Source organism: Hemiscyllium ocellatum, chromosome 1 (genome assembly GCF_020745735.1).
Source record: "Hemiscyllium ocellatum isolate sHemOce1 chromosome 1, sHemOce1.pat.X.cur, whole genome shotgun sequence".
Taxonomy (NCBI): Eukaryota; Metazoa; Chordata; class Chondrichthyes; order Orectolobiformes; family Hemiscylliidae; genus Hemiscyllium; species Hemiscyllium ocellatum.
Window position 1 is genome coordinate 16,245,564 of NC_083401.1, and position 18,613 is coordinate 16,264,176.

Consider the following 18,613-nt stretch of genomic DNA (forward strand, 5'->3'; position numbering starts at 1 on the left):
TCAATTTAATATCAATTTATTCAGTAAGTCATTCTGTAATTCAAGACAGTGCCTGGGCATGGCGACATTATCCGTTTTTCTGGGCACCAATTACAATATTAAATAAATTTAAATCAATCTAAATAAATCTTCAATAATAGGCAGGTGTATCACACTAGCGAGAAAGGTAAGGTGGAAGCATTTGCAACAATCTTCAGCCCAAAGTGCTAAATGGTTGATCCAATTTGGTTTCCCCAGTATCCCACAGGTTCCAATAAAAGGCCCTCAGATTGTTTTCTCGTGGCACACTATGATTTCTGGCAATTTCCAGCAGCAGAAGTCAATGTGTCAGCATATGAATAAGCATACACAAAATCTCTGGGGAATGGCAGGATTCTGGTCTCCAGTCAATTCAATTCACTCCACGTGATACCAAGAAACGGTTGGAGACATGGGATACTGTAAAGGCTATGGGCCCGGACAACATTCCAGCGATAGTACTGAAGACTTATGCTCCAGAACTTGCCCCTCTCCTGGCCAAACTATTCCAGTACAGTAACAACACTGGCATCTACCCAACAATGTGGAAAATTGGCCAGGTCTGTCCTGTATACAAAAAGTAGGACAAATCCAACCCGGCCAATTACCACCCCATCAGTCTACTCTCAATCATCAGTAAAGTGATGGAAGGTATCATTAACATGCTATCAAACAGCTCAGTTATTGCTCAGCAATAGCCCGCTCAGTGACGCCCAGTTTGGATTCTGCCAGGGCCATTCAACTCCTAACCTCATTACAGCCTCAGTTCAAATCATGTGGGGCATAGATAAGGTGAATAGCGAAGCCTTTTCCCCATGGTCAGGGTGTCCAAAACTTGAAAGCATAGATTTAAGGTGAGAAGGGAAAAGGGACTTGAGGGGCAACGTCTTCACACAGAAGGTACTGTGTATATGGAACGAGCTGTCAGAGGAGGTGGTAGAGGTAGGTACAACTAAAACATTTAAAATACTTTTGGACAGATACACGGAGAGGAAAGGTTTAGAGGGATATGGGGCAAATGCAGGAAATTGTGATATTCAGTTTAGGAAACGTGTTGGGCATGGACAAGTCGGGAAGCAGGGTCTGCTTCTGTGCTGTATGACGAAGCAGCTGAGAGAAGGTGGTATGAGATGATCAGTAGCATTCTTTGCCCATGTTTGACCTGATGCCACGAGACTTCATGAGTCAGGTCAGGTCTCCCCCATTGTACCAACACCTCTGCTGGATCTGTCCTGATGGTGGGCGAGTACATACCCAGGGATGGTGATTTCATTTTGTAGGACACTATCTGTGAGTATAACTCTGTCTGATGTTGCTTCAGTAGTTTGTGAGACAGCTCCCTGCATTTTGGTACTAGCCCCTAACTGATGGTGAGGGGGACTTTGCTGAGTTTGCCGTTGTCCTTTCTTGTATCCAGGTTGGTGCAAGGTAATCTGGCTTTATTTTTTTTTCCCAGTTTTCTTAAAAATCATTTTGAATATGCTGGACCACTTCAAAACCACATGTAAGGATGACACAAGATAATTAGCAAAGCAGATGGGTTTTTTATGACAATCACGTTTCATGGTCATCATTTGACTTTTAGGTCCAGACTTTCTTTGATGGGACCTGAACCTGGGTCCCAGAGTATTGTCTGTAACTAGTCCAGGGTTACTAGTGCAGCAACAATACCATTTTACTACCGCCTCTACCTGAACACAAGCACTTGGCCGAAGATCTTAATCATTTGCCTCTCTCCATTCTAAGTACTCAGTAAGAATGTTGACCATTTCCCACACCTTGGAAATCCCTGTTTGAAGGAAGGTAGACACAGACGATCATCATCACCTCCACGCTGCCAGCTCAGCCTGCAACCATTTGAGCACCAGGGTCTCAAATCGAAGTTAAAAGTCACGACTTACTGGGCAACAGTGATCTCCAGGCCCGCACATACTTTAAAGACCTTTTTTGATTTGATTTATAACGTACCTAGGTCCAGTGAATGAGAGAGTGAGGACTGCAGATGCTGGAGATCAGTCGAAAAGCTGGAAAAACAGGTCGGGCAGCATCCAAACATCAGGAGAGATGAAGTTCTGGGCATAAGCCCTTCATCAGGAATATGGGGGGAGAAAGAGGGCTGAGAGATAAATAGGAGTGTGGGGAAAGGTAGCTGGGAAAGCGATTGGCAGATGCAGGTGGGGGTGATGTTGATAGGTCGGTGGGGAGGGTGGGGTGGACAGGTGGGAAGGAAGATGGGTAGGCAGGATAGTTCAAGGCAGCAGGTAAGGGTCAACCACACTATGGTTCTGAAATTACATGTAGGTCAAGCCAGGTAAAGCAACACATTTCCCTCCCTAAATAGATATTAATGAACCACTTGGATTTTTACAATGATTAATGATAGCTTTGTGGTCACCATTACTGAGACGAGTGTTTTTCCAGAGTTCTTTCTTGAATTTCAATTCCCCCAGCTATCATGATGGGATCTGAACCTTGTCTCCAGTTAGACCCTTGTTTTCCATCATCTCATTCATTTGCCCACCACAGACATTGAAGCACCCACTTTATGTAGAACTCGTTCTTGGCAGGTTGTGTGAAGAAGGACAATGGAAACGCTTTAAGAATGTCCTCAGGTCACATCCAAAAGGTCAAACAGCCTGTCGGCACTCCTAGAAGTCCTGATTTGTGACCAACACTTGAGAAGATTATTCCAGGTTGGCAGCAATCACAGGCAGAGAATACAGCTGGAGCTTGCAGAGTAAAGCTGAGGTAGTGAAGGGTGTGCACAAACCTCCAAACAACCGATTTACTTAACCCTTCAAGCACCACTGGCATACGGCAAAGTCTGCAAATTATCCATTGGATTTATCAACAATCTCAGAACACATTGAACTGGGATACAGACAAGTCACCCTTAATCCTGAGGGATCACCCATGAAAAATTCAGTTCCATCCAGCTCTGAAGGTGAAAATACAGACTAAGCTGACACTGTGCTAAAACAGTGATACTGGCATCAATAGGGTGAAAAGCCAAAAGTCTTTTTTCCAGGGTAAGGGAGTCTAAAATAGAGGGCATAGGTTTAAGATGAGAGGGGAAATATTTAAAAGGGATTTTAGGGGCAACCTTTTCACACAGAGGGTGGTACATGTATGGAATGAGCTGCCAGAGGAAATGGTGGAGGCTGGTACAATTGCAACATTTAAAAGGCATCTGGATGGATTTATGAAGAGGGCCAAATGCTGGTAAATGGAAAGAGATGAGGTTAGGCTACCTGGTCAGCATGGACAAGTTGCACTGAAGGGTCTGTTTCCACGCTATACATTTCTGTGAGCCCATTTGGAATGGCATAGCAAATTAGGACCCTTTTTATCTTTCGACCCAGAAGTGTTATCACTCACAACTGAGTGACCTTCCACCATCAAAATCACTGTGACATTTTCTATGTAAACTACTAACCATCATAAGTTATAAATCACCTGTGTAATCGATTCAATATTCACATGCAAAGCCTTTTAAGGCCAATGCAAACCATCAAAAGTGAAATCTTTTTCAATTATATTTAATGCATACCCAGATTAAATGTGCCTTTTTGCCTTATTATGTTACAGGTACTGTAACATAAACATTTACTGTTGTATTATTGATACAAGGCACACCCAGACCACAAACTGAGTTGTATTTATTGGCGCAATTCAGCTCCAGCTTTATGAAAGTAGATTCACTGTTGCAGAGAATAATCAGGGGAGCTTATAAGTGAATTGATTGACTTTAAACTCTGAAAAAAAAACTAGTCCTATACATCCTGAAAACAGCTCTTTTGGACAGTATGAAATAGACATGTCCAATTGGGATACATTTTTGAAGGTGCTACGTTTTGCTCGATTGCTGGATCAGGATATCCCTCAACCAAGCTAAGTTGATCAACCTATTGTACAGTTTGTTACTGTTTGAAGGCATTCACACCTTCCCTCCTAATTTCACATTAATGACGCCCCAGTACCAGCCACTTCAGAGAAGTGAGCTTGGCAGAACAGTGCAGGGTTCAGATGAGGTGTCTGCTCAGCCGTGCTGTGTGGTCTGCTGCTTCACGGGGCTCCTTATGATCCGGCCCTCCGTGTCAATGGCAAAGTTGTAATTTTTTGGATTGTCCAGAGCTTCTGCTATCCGTTGATCCAAATTTTCTAGCGTGATGAAATTCTTCACCTCCTCCTGTGAGACAGGAAGACAGAAGGTGAGATAATGATGACCTCATCAACTTCCAAACTTGCACACCACTTTATATAACCCCAGGGTTTACATTGCACAGCCTTTTTCGATCTAGGGCCTTATGATGCAGTAGTAGCGTCTCTACCTCTGGGTCAGGAATCCAGTGTTCAAATATCTGAAGTGAGCCATAATATGTCTGAACAAGTTGATTAAAAATATCTGCAATCTCTGGATGTTTTGGATAGTTGGACACTTCTGAAACTGTCAGAATGCAGAACATTAACAGGCAGCTGGATGGGTATATGAATACTAAGGGTTTAGAAGGATATGGGCCAAATGCTGGCATACACAACTAGTTTAGGATAGCTGGTCGGCATGGATCGAAGGGTCTATTTCCGTGCTGTATATTTCTAGGACTCCCTGTGGCAGATAATTTGTAAACTGCATATATTATCACCATTTTTGAGATGTTGATTCAAAATAGAGAGCAAGGGATTCTGGCCAGTCCTATAATGTTAATGGATAAAATATTTATAGTGTTGAGTTTATAACAGATAGAATAAACATTTTAAGGCCGTTATCTTAGTTTTGACTTCAGGTTAGAAGGCTCAGGTTTCAGAAGAACTCAAGACTTCTGTTTAAATGAAGAGACTCTTTCTCCTCGAGGAAGCAGGTTTGTCAGTTCAATACAGATTAAGATTATGGCTGAAAATGTGTTGCTGGAAAAGCGCAGCAGGTCAGGAAGCATCCAATGAATAGGAAATTCGACGTTTCGGGCATAAGCCCTTCATCAAAAAAAAGACGCCAGCTCGCGGACACCTCCTCCTACTGCCCCCCGACCATGACCCCACCTCCCACCACCAAACCATCATCTCCCAGACCATCCATAACCTCATCACCTCAGGGGATCTCCCATCCACCGCCTCCAACCTCATCATCCCACAACCCCGCACCGCCCGTTTCTACCTCCTGCCCAAAATCCACAAACCTGACTGCCCCAGCCGACCCATTGTCTCAGCCTGCTCCTGCCCCACTGAACTCATCTCTGCAAAAAAAAAAGTCTGCAGCCCTCACTTTCTCCTCGAAGATTAAGATTATGGACTGCAGCACTTCAAGAAGGCAGCTCACCATCACTTTCCCAAGTTCAATGAGGGATGGGTTGCTCAGCCAGCCACATTCAACTCACGAAAGAACAAGAAATAGGTTATCTCAACTGAAGTGGTTTTCAATCTCTGGATATTCCAAGCCAGGAGAACGTGCGTGGAAACGTTTTGGTTGTCAGAAGTGAGAATATTTAGGACATCAGAACTGTGAAAGGTTCATGGCAGCGATCTTGGAAATGAACAGGTAAAATCAGCCTTGCCGAGGGAGAGGAACTGGAAAATGTCAGTTATACAGATACATGGAAGATAGGAACAGGAGGCTGCCATCCTGCCCTTGAGTCTGCTCCATCATTCATCATGATTGTGATTGCTTGTCCAACTCAATAGCCTAATCCTGCTTTCTCCCTATAACCGCTGACCCCATTAGCCCCAAATGCTAAATCTAATCGCCTCTTGAATACATTCAATGTTCTGACATCAACTACTTCTTGTGGTAATGAATTCCACAGGCTCACCACTATTTGGGTAAAGAAATGTCTTATCTCTATCCTAAATGGTCTACCCTGAATTTTCAGACTGTGACCCCTGGTTCTGGATGCATCCACCATCGGGAACATTCTCCATGTATCGACCTTGTCTAGGCGTGTTAAGTAAAGATTTAAAAAGTTTAAGAGGCTTATTTCTCTGGAATTTGGTTTCAGTAATGGATAGAGCTGGAGATAGATTGACACCTTGTTTTGAAGTTTGTGTTAGAATGTTTCTAACTACCTTCCATATACATTATAATGTTTGTCCTATTCTGTGTCATAAACTTAGGTCCTGTTAGAACATAGAACAGTACAGCACAGAACAGGCCCTTCAGCTCACGATGTTGTGACGACCATTGATCTTCATGTAAGGTAAACCTCAAATTTCTTTGACTATATGCATGTCCAGCTGTCTCTTCAATGTCCCCAATGACCTCGCTTCCACAACTGCTGCTGGCAATGCATTCCATGCCCTCACAACTCTCTGGGTAAAGGACCCGCCTCTGACATCCCCTCTATACTTTCTGTCAAACAGCTTAAAACTATGACCCCTCGTTTTAACAATTTCTGTCCTGGGAAAAAGTCTCTGGCTATCAACTCTATCTATGCCTCTCATTATCTAGTACACCTAATTAGGTTCCCTCTCTTCCTTCTTTTTTCCAATGAAAAAAGTCCGAGCTCAGTCAACCTCCCTGACTCCATTTAATCAAGCCATGTTCTTCCAGATGGTCATAAATCCTATTCCTCAGAATCCTTTCTAACACCTTGCAGACGACAGATGTGAGACTGACTGGTCTGTTGTTGCCAGGGATTTCCCTATTTCCTTTTGTGAAAAGAAGAATTACATTTGCCTCCCTCCAGTCCTCAGGTACGACTCCGGTGGTGAGCGAGGATGCAAAGGTTTTTTTCACAAGCAGTGAAACAATCACGTTTCTCTCTTCCCAAAGCAGTCGAGGAGAAATCTGGTCTGGCCCTGGCGACTTGTCAATCTTAATGTTTGTCAACATTTTCAGCACATTAGCTTCCTCAATCTCTATCCGTTCCAGCATGCACACCTGCTCTTCAAAGGTTTATTTCGTAAAGACAGAAGCCAAAAACTCATTTAGGGCTTCCCCTACCTCCTCAGACTCCACACACAAATTCCCTATGCTATCCCTGATCAGCCCTACTCTTTCTTTGACCATTCTCTTACTCCTCACAGACGTGTAAAATGTCTTTGGATTCTCCCTAATCCTTCCTGCCAAGCCTTTTTCATGCCCCCTCCTTGCTCTCCTCAGACCATTTTTGATCTCCTTCCTCGCCTGCCTGTAATCCTCTAGAGCTGAGCTTGCTTCCTCCACCTTACGTAAGCTGCCTTCTTTCTTTTGACGAGAAGCTCCTCCGCTCTCGTCATCCAAGGTTCCGTTATCTTACCCCTTCTTGCCCGTCTCAGAGGAACACATTTGTACATCATTCTCAACAACTGTTCCTTAAACCGTCTCCACATGTCTATAGTGCCCTTTCCATGGAGCAATTGCTCCCAGTCCATGCTTCCCAACTCACGTCTGATAGCATCACAGTTTTTATTTCCCCAATTAAATATCCTCCCATTTTGCCTAATCCTCTCCTTCTCCATAGCTATGTAAAATGTGAGGCAATTGTGGTCACTATCACCAAAATGCTCTCCCACTGCAAGATCTGACACCTGCCTCGGCTCATTGCCAAGCACCAAATCCAAAATGGCCTCTCCCCTCGTTGGCCTATCAACGTACTGAGTTAGGAAACCCTACTGAACACACCTTACAAAAACAGCTCCTTCTAAATCATCTGCTTGAAGGAGGTTCCAATCAATATTGGGAAAGTTAAAGTCACCCATTACAACTACCCTACTACATTCACACTTTTCCAAAATCTGCCGAACTATGCTTTCTTCAATCTCCCGACCTATGCTTTCTTCAATCCCCCTGCTGCTATTGGGGGGCCTGAAGTAAACCCCTAATGAGGGGACTGCTCCCTTACTGTTCCTAATTTCCATCCATACTGACTCAGTAGGCAGACCCTCCTCGACAACGGTAACTTCTGTAGCTGTGATACCCTCTCTGATTAGCAGTGCTACACCCCCCTCCTCTTTTTCCCCCTTCCCTATTCTTTTTAAATGTTCTAAACCTTGGAACATCCAGGAACCATTCCTGCCCCTGAGAAACCCACGTCTCTGTTATGGCCACAACATCATAGCACCAGGTACTGATCCATGCTTTAAGCTCATTACTTTTATTCCTGATACTCCTTGCATTAAAGCAAACACACTTTAACCGATCCTTTGGTTCTTCCCCAGGAAATTCCTTCCCACAGGCTGTGCTACCTCTTGCTATTACCTCATCTCCATCAACTCTCACCACCGGTATACAGCTCAGGTTCCCACCCTCCTGCCATACTAGTTTAAACCCTCCTGAACCACTCGAGCAAACTTTCCACCCAGGACATTGGTCCCCTTCCAGTTCAGGTGCAACCTGTCCTTCATGTACAGGTCCCATCTTCCTCAGAAGGCATCCCAATTATCTACATATCTGAAGCCCTCCCTCCTACACCAGCTGCGCAGCCATGTGTTAAGCTGCGCCCGCTCCCTGTTCCTCATCTCGCTGTCTCGTGGTACCGGGAGTAAACCCGAGAACACTACTCTGTTCGTCCTGCTCTGCAGCTTCCACCCTAACTCCCTGAAATCACTTTTTATATCCTCAATCCTTTTCCTGGCTATATCACTGGTGCCAATATGTAACACGATTTCTGACTGTTCACCCTCCCCTTTCAGAATCTTATACACCCGATCGGAGACGTCCCGGACCCTGACACCAGGGAGGCAACATACCTTCCGGGAGTCCCGATCCTGGCCACAAAATCTCCTGTCAATTCTCCTAACAATCGAGTCTCCTACCACGAGTACTTTTCTATTCTGCCCCCTTCCCTTCTGGGCCAGTGTCAGGCTCAGTGCCAGAGAACTGACCACCATGGCTTTCCTCTGGTATGTCATCCCCCCCAGCAGTATCCAAAACAATATAATTATTGCTGAGGGGAATGTCCACAGGGGATTTCAGCACTGTCTGTCTGTCCCCTTTCCTTCCCCTGACTGCAACCCATCAATCCTTATCCTGAGCCTCAGGAGTGACCAACTGCCGGTAACTTATCTCAATTACCCCCTCAGCCTCCCGAATGATCCGCAGTTCATCCAGGTCCAATTCCCTAACACAGTTTTCAAGGAGCTGAAGTTGGGTGCACTTCCTGCAGATGTAGCCAGTGGAGATGTGTGTCCTGTTGTGAAAGAACTTCTGCCTTGCGTGAATTTCTTCTGGCGATTAACCAACTAATCAATTTACAGCATATTTGCATATGATCTATTAAGCCATGGGATCTGTTTGCAGAGTTACCATCAAAACAGCACAGCAAGATCCCATAATCAACAGTTTTTTTTCAAAAAAGTTCACTCGTGTTGCGGCCGGGCCAGCATTTGTTGCCCACTACTGTTTGCTCGAGAAGGTGATAGCGAGCAACGTTGAGTTGAACAACTTTTGGCTTACAGATTAGATTAGATTACTTACAGTGTGGAAACAGGCCCTTCGGCCCAACAAGTCCTCACTGACCCTCCAAAAAGCAACCCCCAGACCCATTCCCCTACATTTAACCCTTCACCTAACATTATGGGCAATTTAGCATGGCCACTTCACCTAACCTGCACATCTTTGTGACAGTGGGAGGAAACTGGAGCACCCGGAGGAAACCCACGCAGACACGGGGAGAACGTGCAAACTTCACACAGACAGTTGCCTGAAGTGGGAATTGAACCCGGGTCTCTGGCGCTGTGAGGCAGCAGTGCTAACCACTGTGCCAATGTGTCACTATGAGGTCACAAATTAGTGAAGTTCGATCCAGCTTTTGGCACAAAGATTGCCAATTGCATGAGTTTTTGGGACTGCACACTTCCTTGAAGACAGACAAATTTTGGCTGGAATGGCCAGCTTTATAGCAGATTTCCCAAATCCAGGGCTGCCTAACCACAGCAGAAGGAATGATCATTGGTAGGTGTCAGGGAGCACATGGCTTCAGACTCTCCCCCGCTGAAACATACACACTAGGAACCAGAGTAAACCATTCGACCCTTCAACTGATGGGTGATCTTCCATCTCAAAAGCTACATTCCTGCTTTCTTCCCATTCCCCTTGGTGCCTACCTCTCTGTACTTGGTGGAAATAATTAATCAGGGAACAAAATTGTCTGTGGCAAAAGCAAAAAATGCTCAGCAGGTCAGTCAGCATCTGGGCAGTTCTGATGCAAGGTCACTGAAATGTTGACTCAGTGACTCTGTGCATAGGTACTGTACAGAAATCTGGATCAAACTAACTTGTCATTCGGCAAAATCTAGACCAGGTATTGTCATGTTGATGAAAATAGCAAATCAGCTCACCCCAATGAGCAACATTACTGAACGCATAATCTGATCATTTAGCTGTAGAAAAGATGTCGTGAAACATGAAAGGGTCCAGAAAAGATTTACAAGGATGTTGATGGGGTTGGAGGGTTTGAGCGACAGGGAGAGGCTGAATAGCTGGGGCTACATTCTCTTGAGCATCACAGGTTAAGGAGTGACCTTATAGTGGTTTATAAAATCAGGAGTAGCATGAATGAATAGTCAAAGCCTCTCCCCAGAGAAGAGGAGTCCAGAACTCGACAGCGTAGATTTAAGGTGTGGGGGTAAGATTTAAGGGTCTGAAGGGTCAACTTTATCATGCAGAAGGTGGTGCTTCTTTTATCTTTATTAATTTATGGGATGAGGACGTTGCTGACTAGGGAGAATTTATTGCCCATCCCTAATTGCCAAGATTCAACTACATTGCTGTGGATATGGTTTTAGATTAGATTACTTACAGTGTGGAAACAGGCCCTTCGGCCCAACAAGTCCACACCGACCCGCCGAAGCGCAACCCACCCATACCCCTACATATACCCCTTACCTAACACTACGGGCAATTTAGCATGGCCAATTCACCTGACCCGCACATCTTTGGACTGTGGGAGGAAACTGGAGCACCCGGAGGAAACCCACGCAGACATGGGGAGAACGTGCAAACTCCACACAGTCAGTCACCTGAGGCGGGAATTGAACCCAGGTCCCTGGCGCTGTGAGGCAGCAGTGCTAACCACTGTGCCACCGTGCCGCCCAATTTTTTATACAGTATGTTGAAGGGATAATATGACGCAAGTTGTTATGACCATAACACTGGAAAACAGAGTCATAAAGCAGCATAGAGCTTTCACACGACTGGTCTAATTGGCAAACCAGCTGTCTGTGGAGAAACTTGAAGTGAAATTTTGAAATATCTGTAATGATTATTGATTATAACATAACTCCAACAATGATTAATTAATACAAGTACACTTTCAGTGGCAAATGAGAGATATATTTCTTTGGTACAATCTATCTGGCAGCACATTTTAAATCCAAGAGTTTGTGCAGATAAAAAATTGTCATACGTAGGCCAGCCAAGGTAACGATGGCAGTTCCCTTCCCTTAAGGACATTAGTAAACTAGATGGGCTTTTTTCTGATAATCAAAAATGGATTCATGGTCATCGTTAGATTCTTAATTCCAGATATTTATTGAATTCAAATTCCACCATCTGCCATGGCAGGATTTGAACCCGGGTCCCCAGAATGTTATCTGGATCACTGGATTAACAGTCCAGCGAAAATACCATTAGGCCATTGCCTCCCTGTATGGAATGCATGAATGAGCTGCTGAAGGAGGTGGTGAGGCTGGTACAATTATAACATTTAAAAGGCATCTGGATGGGTTCAGTAATCAGAAGGATTGAGAGGAATATGGGCCAAATGCTGGCAAATAGGACAAGATTAATTTAAGATATCTAGTCAATATGGACGAGTTTGATCAAAAGGTCTGTTTCTGTGCTGTACAGCTCTATGACTATCTCATTGCAGCATCCATGGAGTTTTGATGCAAGGTCATGGATAACTCGGTTTCTCTACAGATCTGCTGAGCACTTCCACTGTCTTCTGTTTTTATTTAAGATCTCAAGCAGTACGCAACATTTAAAGTATCTGTAGCAGTTCTTCTGGAACCATAACCATCTTCCATAGGCTCCATGTCTGTACAACTCCAACTCTTGTGCTTTCCCCACCTCCTTTGCTCCATATCTTTATCTCTTAGGACACAAGCTCTGGAATTACTTCCCTGAACCTCTCTTCCCATTTCCATATTTGACCAGGCATTAAGTGCCTTGTTCTTACATCTCTGGTTTTAAAGCAATGTCATTGTTAATCTGATTATGTTCCTGAAAGGGTTCCTCGTGATGCTTTCCTATGTTGAAGGGATAATATGACGTAAGTTGTTATGACCATAACACTGGAAAACAGAGTCATAAAGCAGCATAGAGCTTTCACACGACTGGTCTAATTGGCAAACCAGCTGTCTATGGAGAAACTTGAAGTGAAATTTTGAAATATCTGTAATGATTATTGATTATAACATAACTCCAACAATGATTAATTAATACAAGTACACTTTCAGTGGCAAATGAGAGATATATTTCTTTGGTACAATCTATCTGGCAGCACATTTTAAATCCAAGAGTTTGTGCAGATAAAAAGATTTCCTTTCTGTCTCGCAGCTTCCCCTGAACTTGAAAAAGTATGAGAGAACTCTGTGAAAATAAACTGTCAGAATTTGCAACTGAACCAAGGTTAGGCAATGGAAAGTGCAGTGACCAAATAGACAGAATGCTTACTTCTCAATTCCCCTTGGCTGAGCATAGTTTGATAGAACAACATAGTGGATGTTTTACTGTGTATCTAACACCTTTTACCCACCTTATCAATGTTTGGTACAAGGGTAAAGGGGGCTTTACTCTCTCTAATCTCACACTGTACCTGCTTCAGAAGCATTTGATTGGGACAGTGTAGAGAGGGCTTTACTTTATAGCTAACCCTGTGCTGTACCCGTCCAGAGGATGTTTGATGGGGGCAGTATAGAGAGAGCCTTACGCTGTACCTAATCTGCTTCTGCCTCTGTCCTGGGGAGTGTCTGATGGTCCAGTGTAGAGAGAGCTTTATTCTGTATCTAACCCAGTGCTGTCCCTATCTGGGGAGTGTTTGAAGTGACAGTGCAGAAAGAGCTTTAGTCTGCATCTAACCCCATGCTGTCCCTGTTCTGGGCGTATCTGATGGGGACAGCGTAGATTGAACTTTTACTCTGTACCTAACCCAGTGCTGTCCCTGTCCTGGGACTGTTGATGGGGACAGTGTGGTGGGAGGATTACACTATATGTGTAACAATAAAGCTGTTTGTCGCACCCACTCTCGCTGTTTACCTGAAGCTGTAGCACTTCCTGTTCCTTCTCCTTTAGGAACTCAATCTTTTTTTTTTCTCTGCTGATGGCTGCCTGGAGTTTCTGCTCCTGCTCCTCTTCTGCCTCTCTTTGGAGTCGCTCCTCACTGTCACACAAAGACACAAAATACAAAGGCAATTATTTAAATATATTTAGGTGTTACTTTGCCTCATTGATTTGCCCTTTCTCTCAGTTTTAAATTGAAACAAATAAAGAAAGTGCCTTTAATACCAAGCCCTTTCACTGCCTTGAGGTAACTTAAAGCACTGTGATTTCACACTTCTCCATTAACAACCTTTTTAAAATCATGAATGATTTTCCATTTGTGGGAGACAGCACAATAACAGACCAGCCAGAAACAGTCACAAAGAAATCAAATCAGGAATTCAGACGAAACCTCTTTACCCAGAGATATTGAACATGCTAACATAGAATAATACGTGCATAACAGGCCCTTCGGTCCTCAATGTTCGGCCCTAACACAAAACCCCTACATAGTAGAAGCAGGCCATTTGACCCAACAAGTTCACACTGACCCTCTGAAAGAGCATCCCACCCCCTACTTTATCCCTACAACCCTGCATTTCCCCATGGCTAATCCACATGACATGCACATCTTTGGACTGTGGGAGGAAACCCACGCAGACACGGGGAAAATGTGCAAACTCCACACAGGCAATCTCCAAAGGCTGGAATCAAACCTGGGTCCCTGGCACTGTGAGGCAGCAGTGCTAACCACTGGGCCACTGTGACACCATGGAGCAGTAGTCATGAATTAAAAGGAAGCTCAATAATCACAAGATGGAAAGAATGGTCATACTGATAGGATGAGATGACGAATGGTGGGAAGAGATTTGTATGGAACATCAAGTTGGCAGAGATTGGTTGGACTGAATGGCCCATTTCTCTGCTGTGAATTCCCAGGAATAATGAGGCTGTGATTGAATACTGGTTCGTGAACTCCAAGGCTCAACAACAAATTATATTTATCTAGTTGTTTTGACATGAAGAAATGTTCCAAGCCCTTCAGGAGAGCATTATAAAACAGTCTGATATTGAGCTGACAAGGTGATACAAGGGTCAAATGCTTGCTCAAAGAAGTAGATATTCAGAATTGCCTTAAAGGAGAATAGCAACAGAGAGGCTGAGAGCTTGGGACATAGGTGACTAAAGACACAGGCACCCAACAGTGGAGTAATTAAATGCACTGAGTCCAGAATTAGAGAACTGCAGGTATGATGGAGGATAGGTGTCTGAAAAGAGATTGTGAGGGGTACAAAAACAAGGATGGGAACTTCAAAATCAAGACATTGCTTGACCAAGGTAAAATTGCACAAGGGTGACGGGGAAATGAAACATGCTGTGAGTTAAGACACAGGCCACAGAGTTTTGGATAATGATAAAACACTGGAGATCAGAAAAAAAAGAGTCATACAGCGCAGAGGAAGCTCACCAAGTCTGCATCAACCTATTTACCTTAGTCCCACATTCCAGCATTTCGTCAATACTCTTGAATACTAGGACTTTTTAAAGACTGTGAAGTCTTGCATCCCAACTACCCGTCCCGGGTAGTGCTTTCCACACCCTCAGCATCCTCTAGGTAAAAATGTTTGTCCTCAAATCCCCTTTAAACCACCTGCCTTTCACTTGTATCCCCTTGTTACTGATCTTTCAACTAAGGGCAACAACTCCTTCCTACCTACCCTGTCCATGCCTCATAATCTTACAGACCTCTATCAGGTCTCCTCTCAGCCTTCTCTGTTTTAAAGAAAACAACCCAAGCTTATCCTGCCTCCCTGAGGAACTGAAATGCTCCAATCCAGACAACATCCTGGTAAATCTCCTCTGCACTTCCTCCAGTGCAACCACATCATTCCTGGAGTGTGGTGACCAGAATTGTACATACTACTCCAGCTGTGGCCGAACAAAAGTTTTGTCAAGCTCCAACATGATTTCCCTGCTCTTATAAATCAATGCCACGATCGATTAAGGCAAGTGTCCTGTATGCTTTCTTAACTGCCTTATTAACATGTTCTGCCACCTTCTGGGATCTGTGGACAAGCTCCCCAAGATCTCTCTGTTCCCCTAAGCTTCCTAGTGTCCTGCCATTCATTGAGTACCTCCTTGTCTTAGTCCTTCTTCCAAAGTGCACTGCTTCATACTTATCAGGGTTAAATTCCATCTGTCATGATCTTCTCAACTGACCAATCCATCTCTCTTGTCCTGTAACCTAAGACCGTATTTCCTCATTATTAACCATCTGGCCAATCTTTGTGTCATCTGCAATATTACATATCACTGCCCCCTCATTCTCATCAACATCATTTATAAATATCATAAACTTTAAGGGACGCAGCACTGATCCTTGGGGTATGGTACTGCACACTGGAATCCATTCACATAAATAGTGACCACTTCTGCATCTTATTACTGAGCAAATTTGGATCCAATTTGCCAAGTTACCCTGGGTCCTATTTGGGACCTTGACAAAGGTTTTGCTGAAATCCACATAAGCTACATCAACTTCATCGGCCTCATCAAAACACCTAGTCACCTCCTTGAAGAATTTAATCAATCAATTTGTTAGGTATGATCTCCCACTGGCCATGCTGACCATCTCTGATCAAATCCTGCCTATCCAGTAGAGATTAATTTTTTTCTTTCAGAACTGTCCTCAATTGTTTCCCTATGCTAGAGAAACTCAGCAAGTCTGGCAATATCTGTGAAGAGAAAAACAGAGTTAATGTATCAAATCCCATATGACTCTTCAGAACTCAGCTGTGGGTGACCTCAGAAGTGGAACGTGGAAGACGAACTTGGAGACGAACCTGTGACGCATCTTTCAAAGAGCTATTAACCTCAAACCCTAGGTCTCTCTGTTCGACAACTAAGCAGTCTGATAATCTTGTAACTCAATGCTGAAGTCATACCAGACTCAAAACGTTAACTCTGTTTCTCTTTCCACAGATGCTGCTAACTTTGTCCACAATTTCAGCAGCAAATGTATGAGACAGGTGAGGTTGAGTAATGTTACAGAGGTGGAACTATACAGTATTCAAAATGGCAAAAGCAAGAACTTGGAAATTCACATCAAGAACAAATGTGACACCAAGACTGTGAACAGACTGGCTTAATCTCAGACTGCCACCAAGGCGAGGTCTGTATTAAGGAAAAGAGACTGGAAATGAGGATTAAAAAAAAGTTTCAGTCTTCTCAATATTTAACAGGAGGAAAATTCTGCTTGTTCAATACTGGAAGTCAGAGTCATAGATAGAATCATACAAACACTTCAATCCAACTCGTCCACGCCAAGTTTCCTAAACTAAATTTATCCTTTTAGTCTGAGTTTGCCTACATCCCTCTAAACCTTTCCTATTCATGGGACCTGTATAAGTGCCTTTTAAATGTTCTAACTGTACCTGCGTCTACCACTTTCTCAGGCAATTTATTCCACATATGAACCACTCACTGAGCAATAAAGTTGTCCTTCAGGTGCCTTTTAAATCTTTCTCGACTCACCTTAAAAATAATGCCCCTAAGTTTTGAACTCCCCCACCCTATTTTGCTATTCAATTTATCTATGGTCTTGATTTTATAAACCTCTAAGGTCAGTTCTTAATCTCCCACACTCCAGTTTAAAAAGTTCCATTTATCCAGCCTCTCCCTATAACTCAAACACTCAAGTCCCAACAACATCCTGGTAAATCTTTCCTGACCCCTGTCCAATTTAATAATATCTTTCCTCTAGCGGGGTGACTAGAACTGCACACAGTAATCCAGAAGTGGTTTCACCAATGTTGTGTATAACCTCAGCATGACATTCCAACTCCTACACTCAACGGTCTGAATAACGAAGGCAAATGTGCAAAATGCCTTCTTAACCACTCTGTCTACCTGTGGTGCATCTTTCAAAGAACTATTAACCTCAAACCCTAGGTCTCTCTGTTCAACAACTAAGCAGTCTGATAATCTTGTAACTCAATGCTGAAGTCATACCCAGACTCAAAATGTTAACTGTGTTTCTCTTTCCACAGATGCTGCTAACTTTCTCCATCATTCTCCATGTTGTTGCATTAAAGGACGTTTAACTCACCGGATTTTTTGGAGTCGTTCATTCTCTAGTTTATTGAAAGCCATGAGCCTCCGATGTTCTTCAGCTTCTAGTTGTGCTCGTTCCTCAGCCAATGAGCCCACCTCCTCTTCATAACGCTTCCGCAGCATTTCCTCCTTAAACTCAGCCCTTCCATTCCAGGGGTGAAAGAGAAAAATGGTCAAATTTTACTTCCTTGACCTTTCAGATGTGGATGTATAAAACTCACCACCAGGTCCCAGCGGCTCAAGCCCAATCTTGCAGCTTCCAGTTCCCTGACATAAGGAACGAACAGCATCAATGGTGGCTGACTGGGTAACAATGTGTCAGAATGTGTGGCTATATAGCCCCATTCCAGAGACACGAGGAAAACATCTATACGGACACGACAAGAGCAACACTGATGCCCGAGTGCTGCAGTGATGCAGACTTCATGTTTCAAGTAATAAGTGAAACCAAAGCCCTATCTACCCACCCATAGGTGGAGGTTAAAGATCCCATTGGAATATTGCAAAGAGCAAGGAAGATCCCTGGGTTATCATCAGCTTTTGTCCTCAAGAAACAGAAGATCTGATCATTATTGTATTAATATTCTTATAATGATCTGTATGACCTTGTGGAGTATGTTGAATTTCCTTTGTGAAAAGTATGATCAGGCTTTAGGGAAACAGAAAATAGGAATGTGCATCAGCCATTGTGTCCAAACTTGCTGTCATTCAATATAATCATAGCTGACCATCCAAATCAGTATCACATTCAAACTTTCTCCCCATATCCTTGATACTTTCAGTCCTAAGAAGTATATCTACATCCCTCTCGAACATCTATTATTGACAAGGTCTCTACCTCACCACCCCCATCCCTGTCTATTATTGACCATGACCCCACATCCTCATCTCTTACTGATGGGGTCTCTCACCTTCCAACACATTGCTGTCTATCATTGATAGGGAACTGCCAACCCCGACCAACCAATCCTCCACGTCCATGACAGATGGGGTCTCCCCCACCTCTCGCCCATCTGTTAATGATGTTGTCTTCCCCCTAACCCCTACCTATTGTTAAACGGGGTCTCCTTCCACACAACCCTGCCCTGCCTATTACTGACAGGGTCTTTAAACCCATCCCCCCTTTAATACTTACGGGGTCTCTCTCCAATCCCTTCCCCCCCCCCCCCCAACAACCTTTAATACTGATGGGGCCTCTCCCCCCTCACCCCCTTTAATACTGATGGGGTCTCTCCCTCCTCCATCCCCCCCTTTTAATACTGATGGGTTCTCTCCCTCCCCCCTTTTATATTGATGAGGTCTCTCCCT

General features: G+C 43.9%; 1 protein-coding gene across 1 annotated transcript in view; it reads right to left on the minus strand.

The window, feature by feature from the left end:
- mrps26 (mitochondrial ribosomal protein S26) overlaps positions 1 to 18,613 on the minus strand; it is a 27,087-nt gene continuing 8,474 nt past the window's right edge. Inside the window, exons 2-4 of the mRNA XM_060838198.1 lie at positions 17,301 to 17,447; positions 13,190 to 13,313; positions 1 to 4,207 (exon numbers count right to left, since the gene is read on the minus strand). Of these exons, the coding sequence (XP_060694181.1) occupies positions 4,058 to 4,207; positions 13,190 to 13,313; positions 17,301 to 17,447 (421 nt within the window). The 3' untranslated portion in view covers positions 1 to 4,057. The remainder of the gene's footprint in view (positions 4,208 to 13,189; positions 13,314 to 17,300; positions 17,448 to 18,613) is intronic.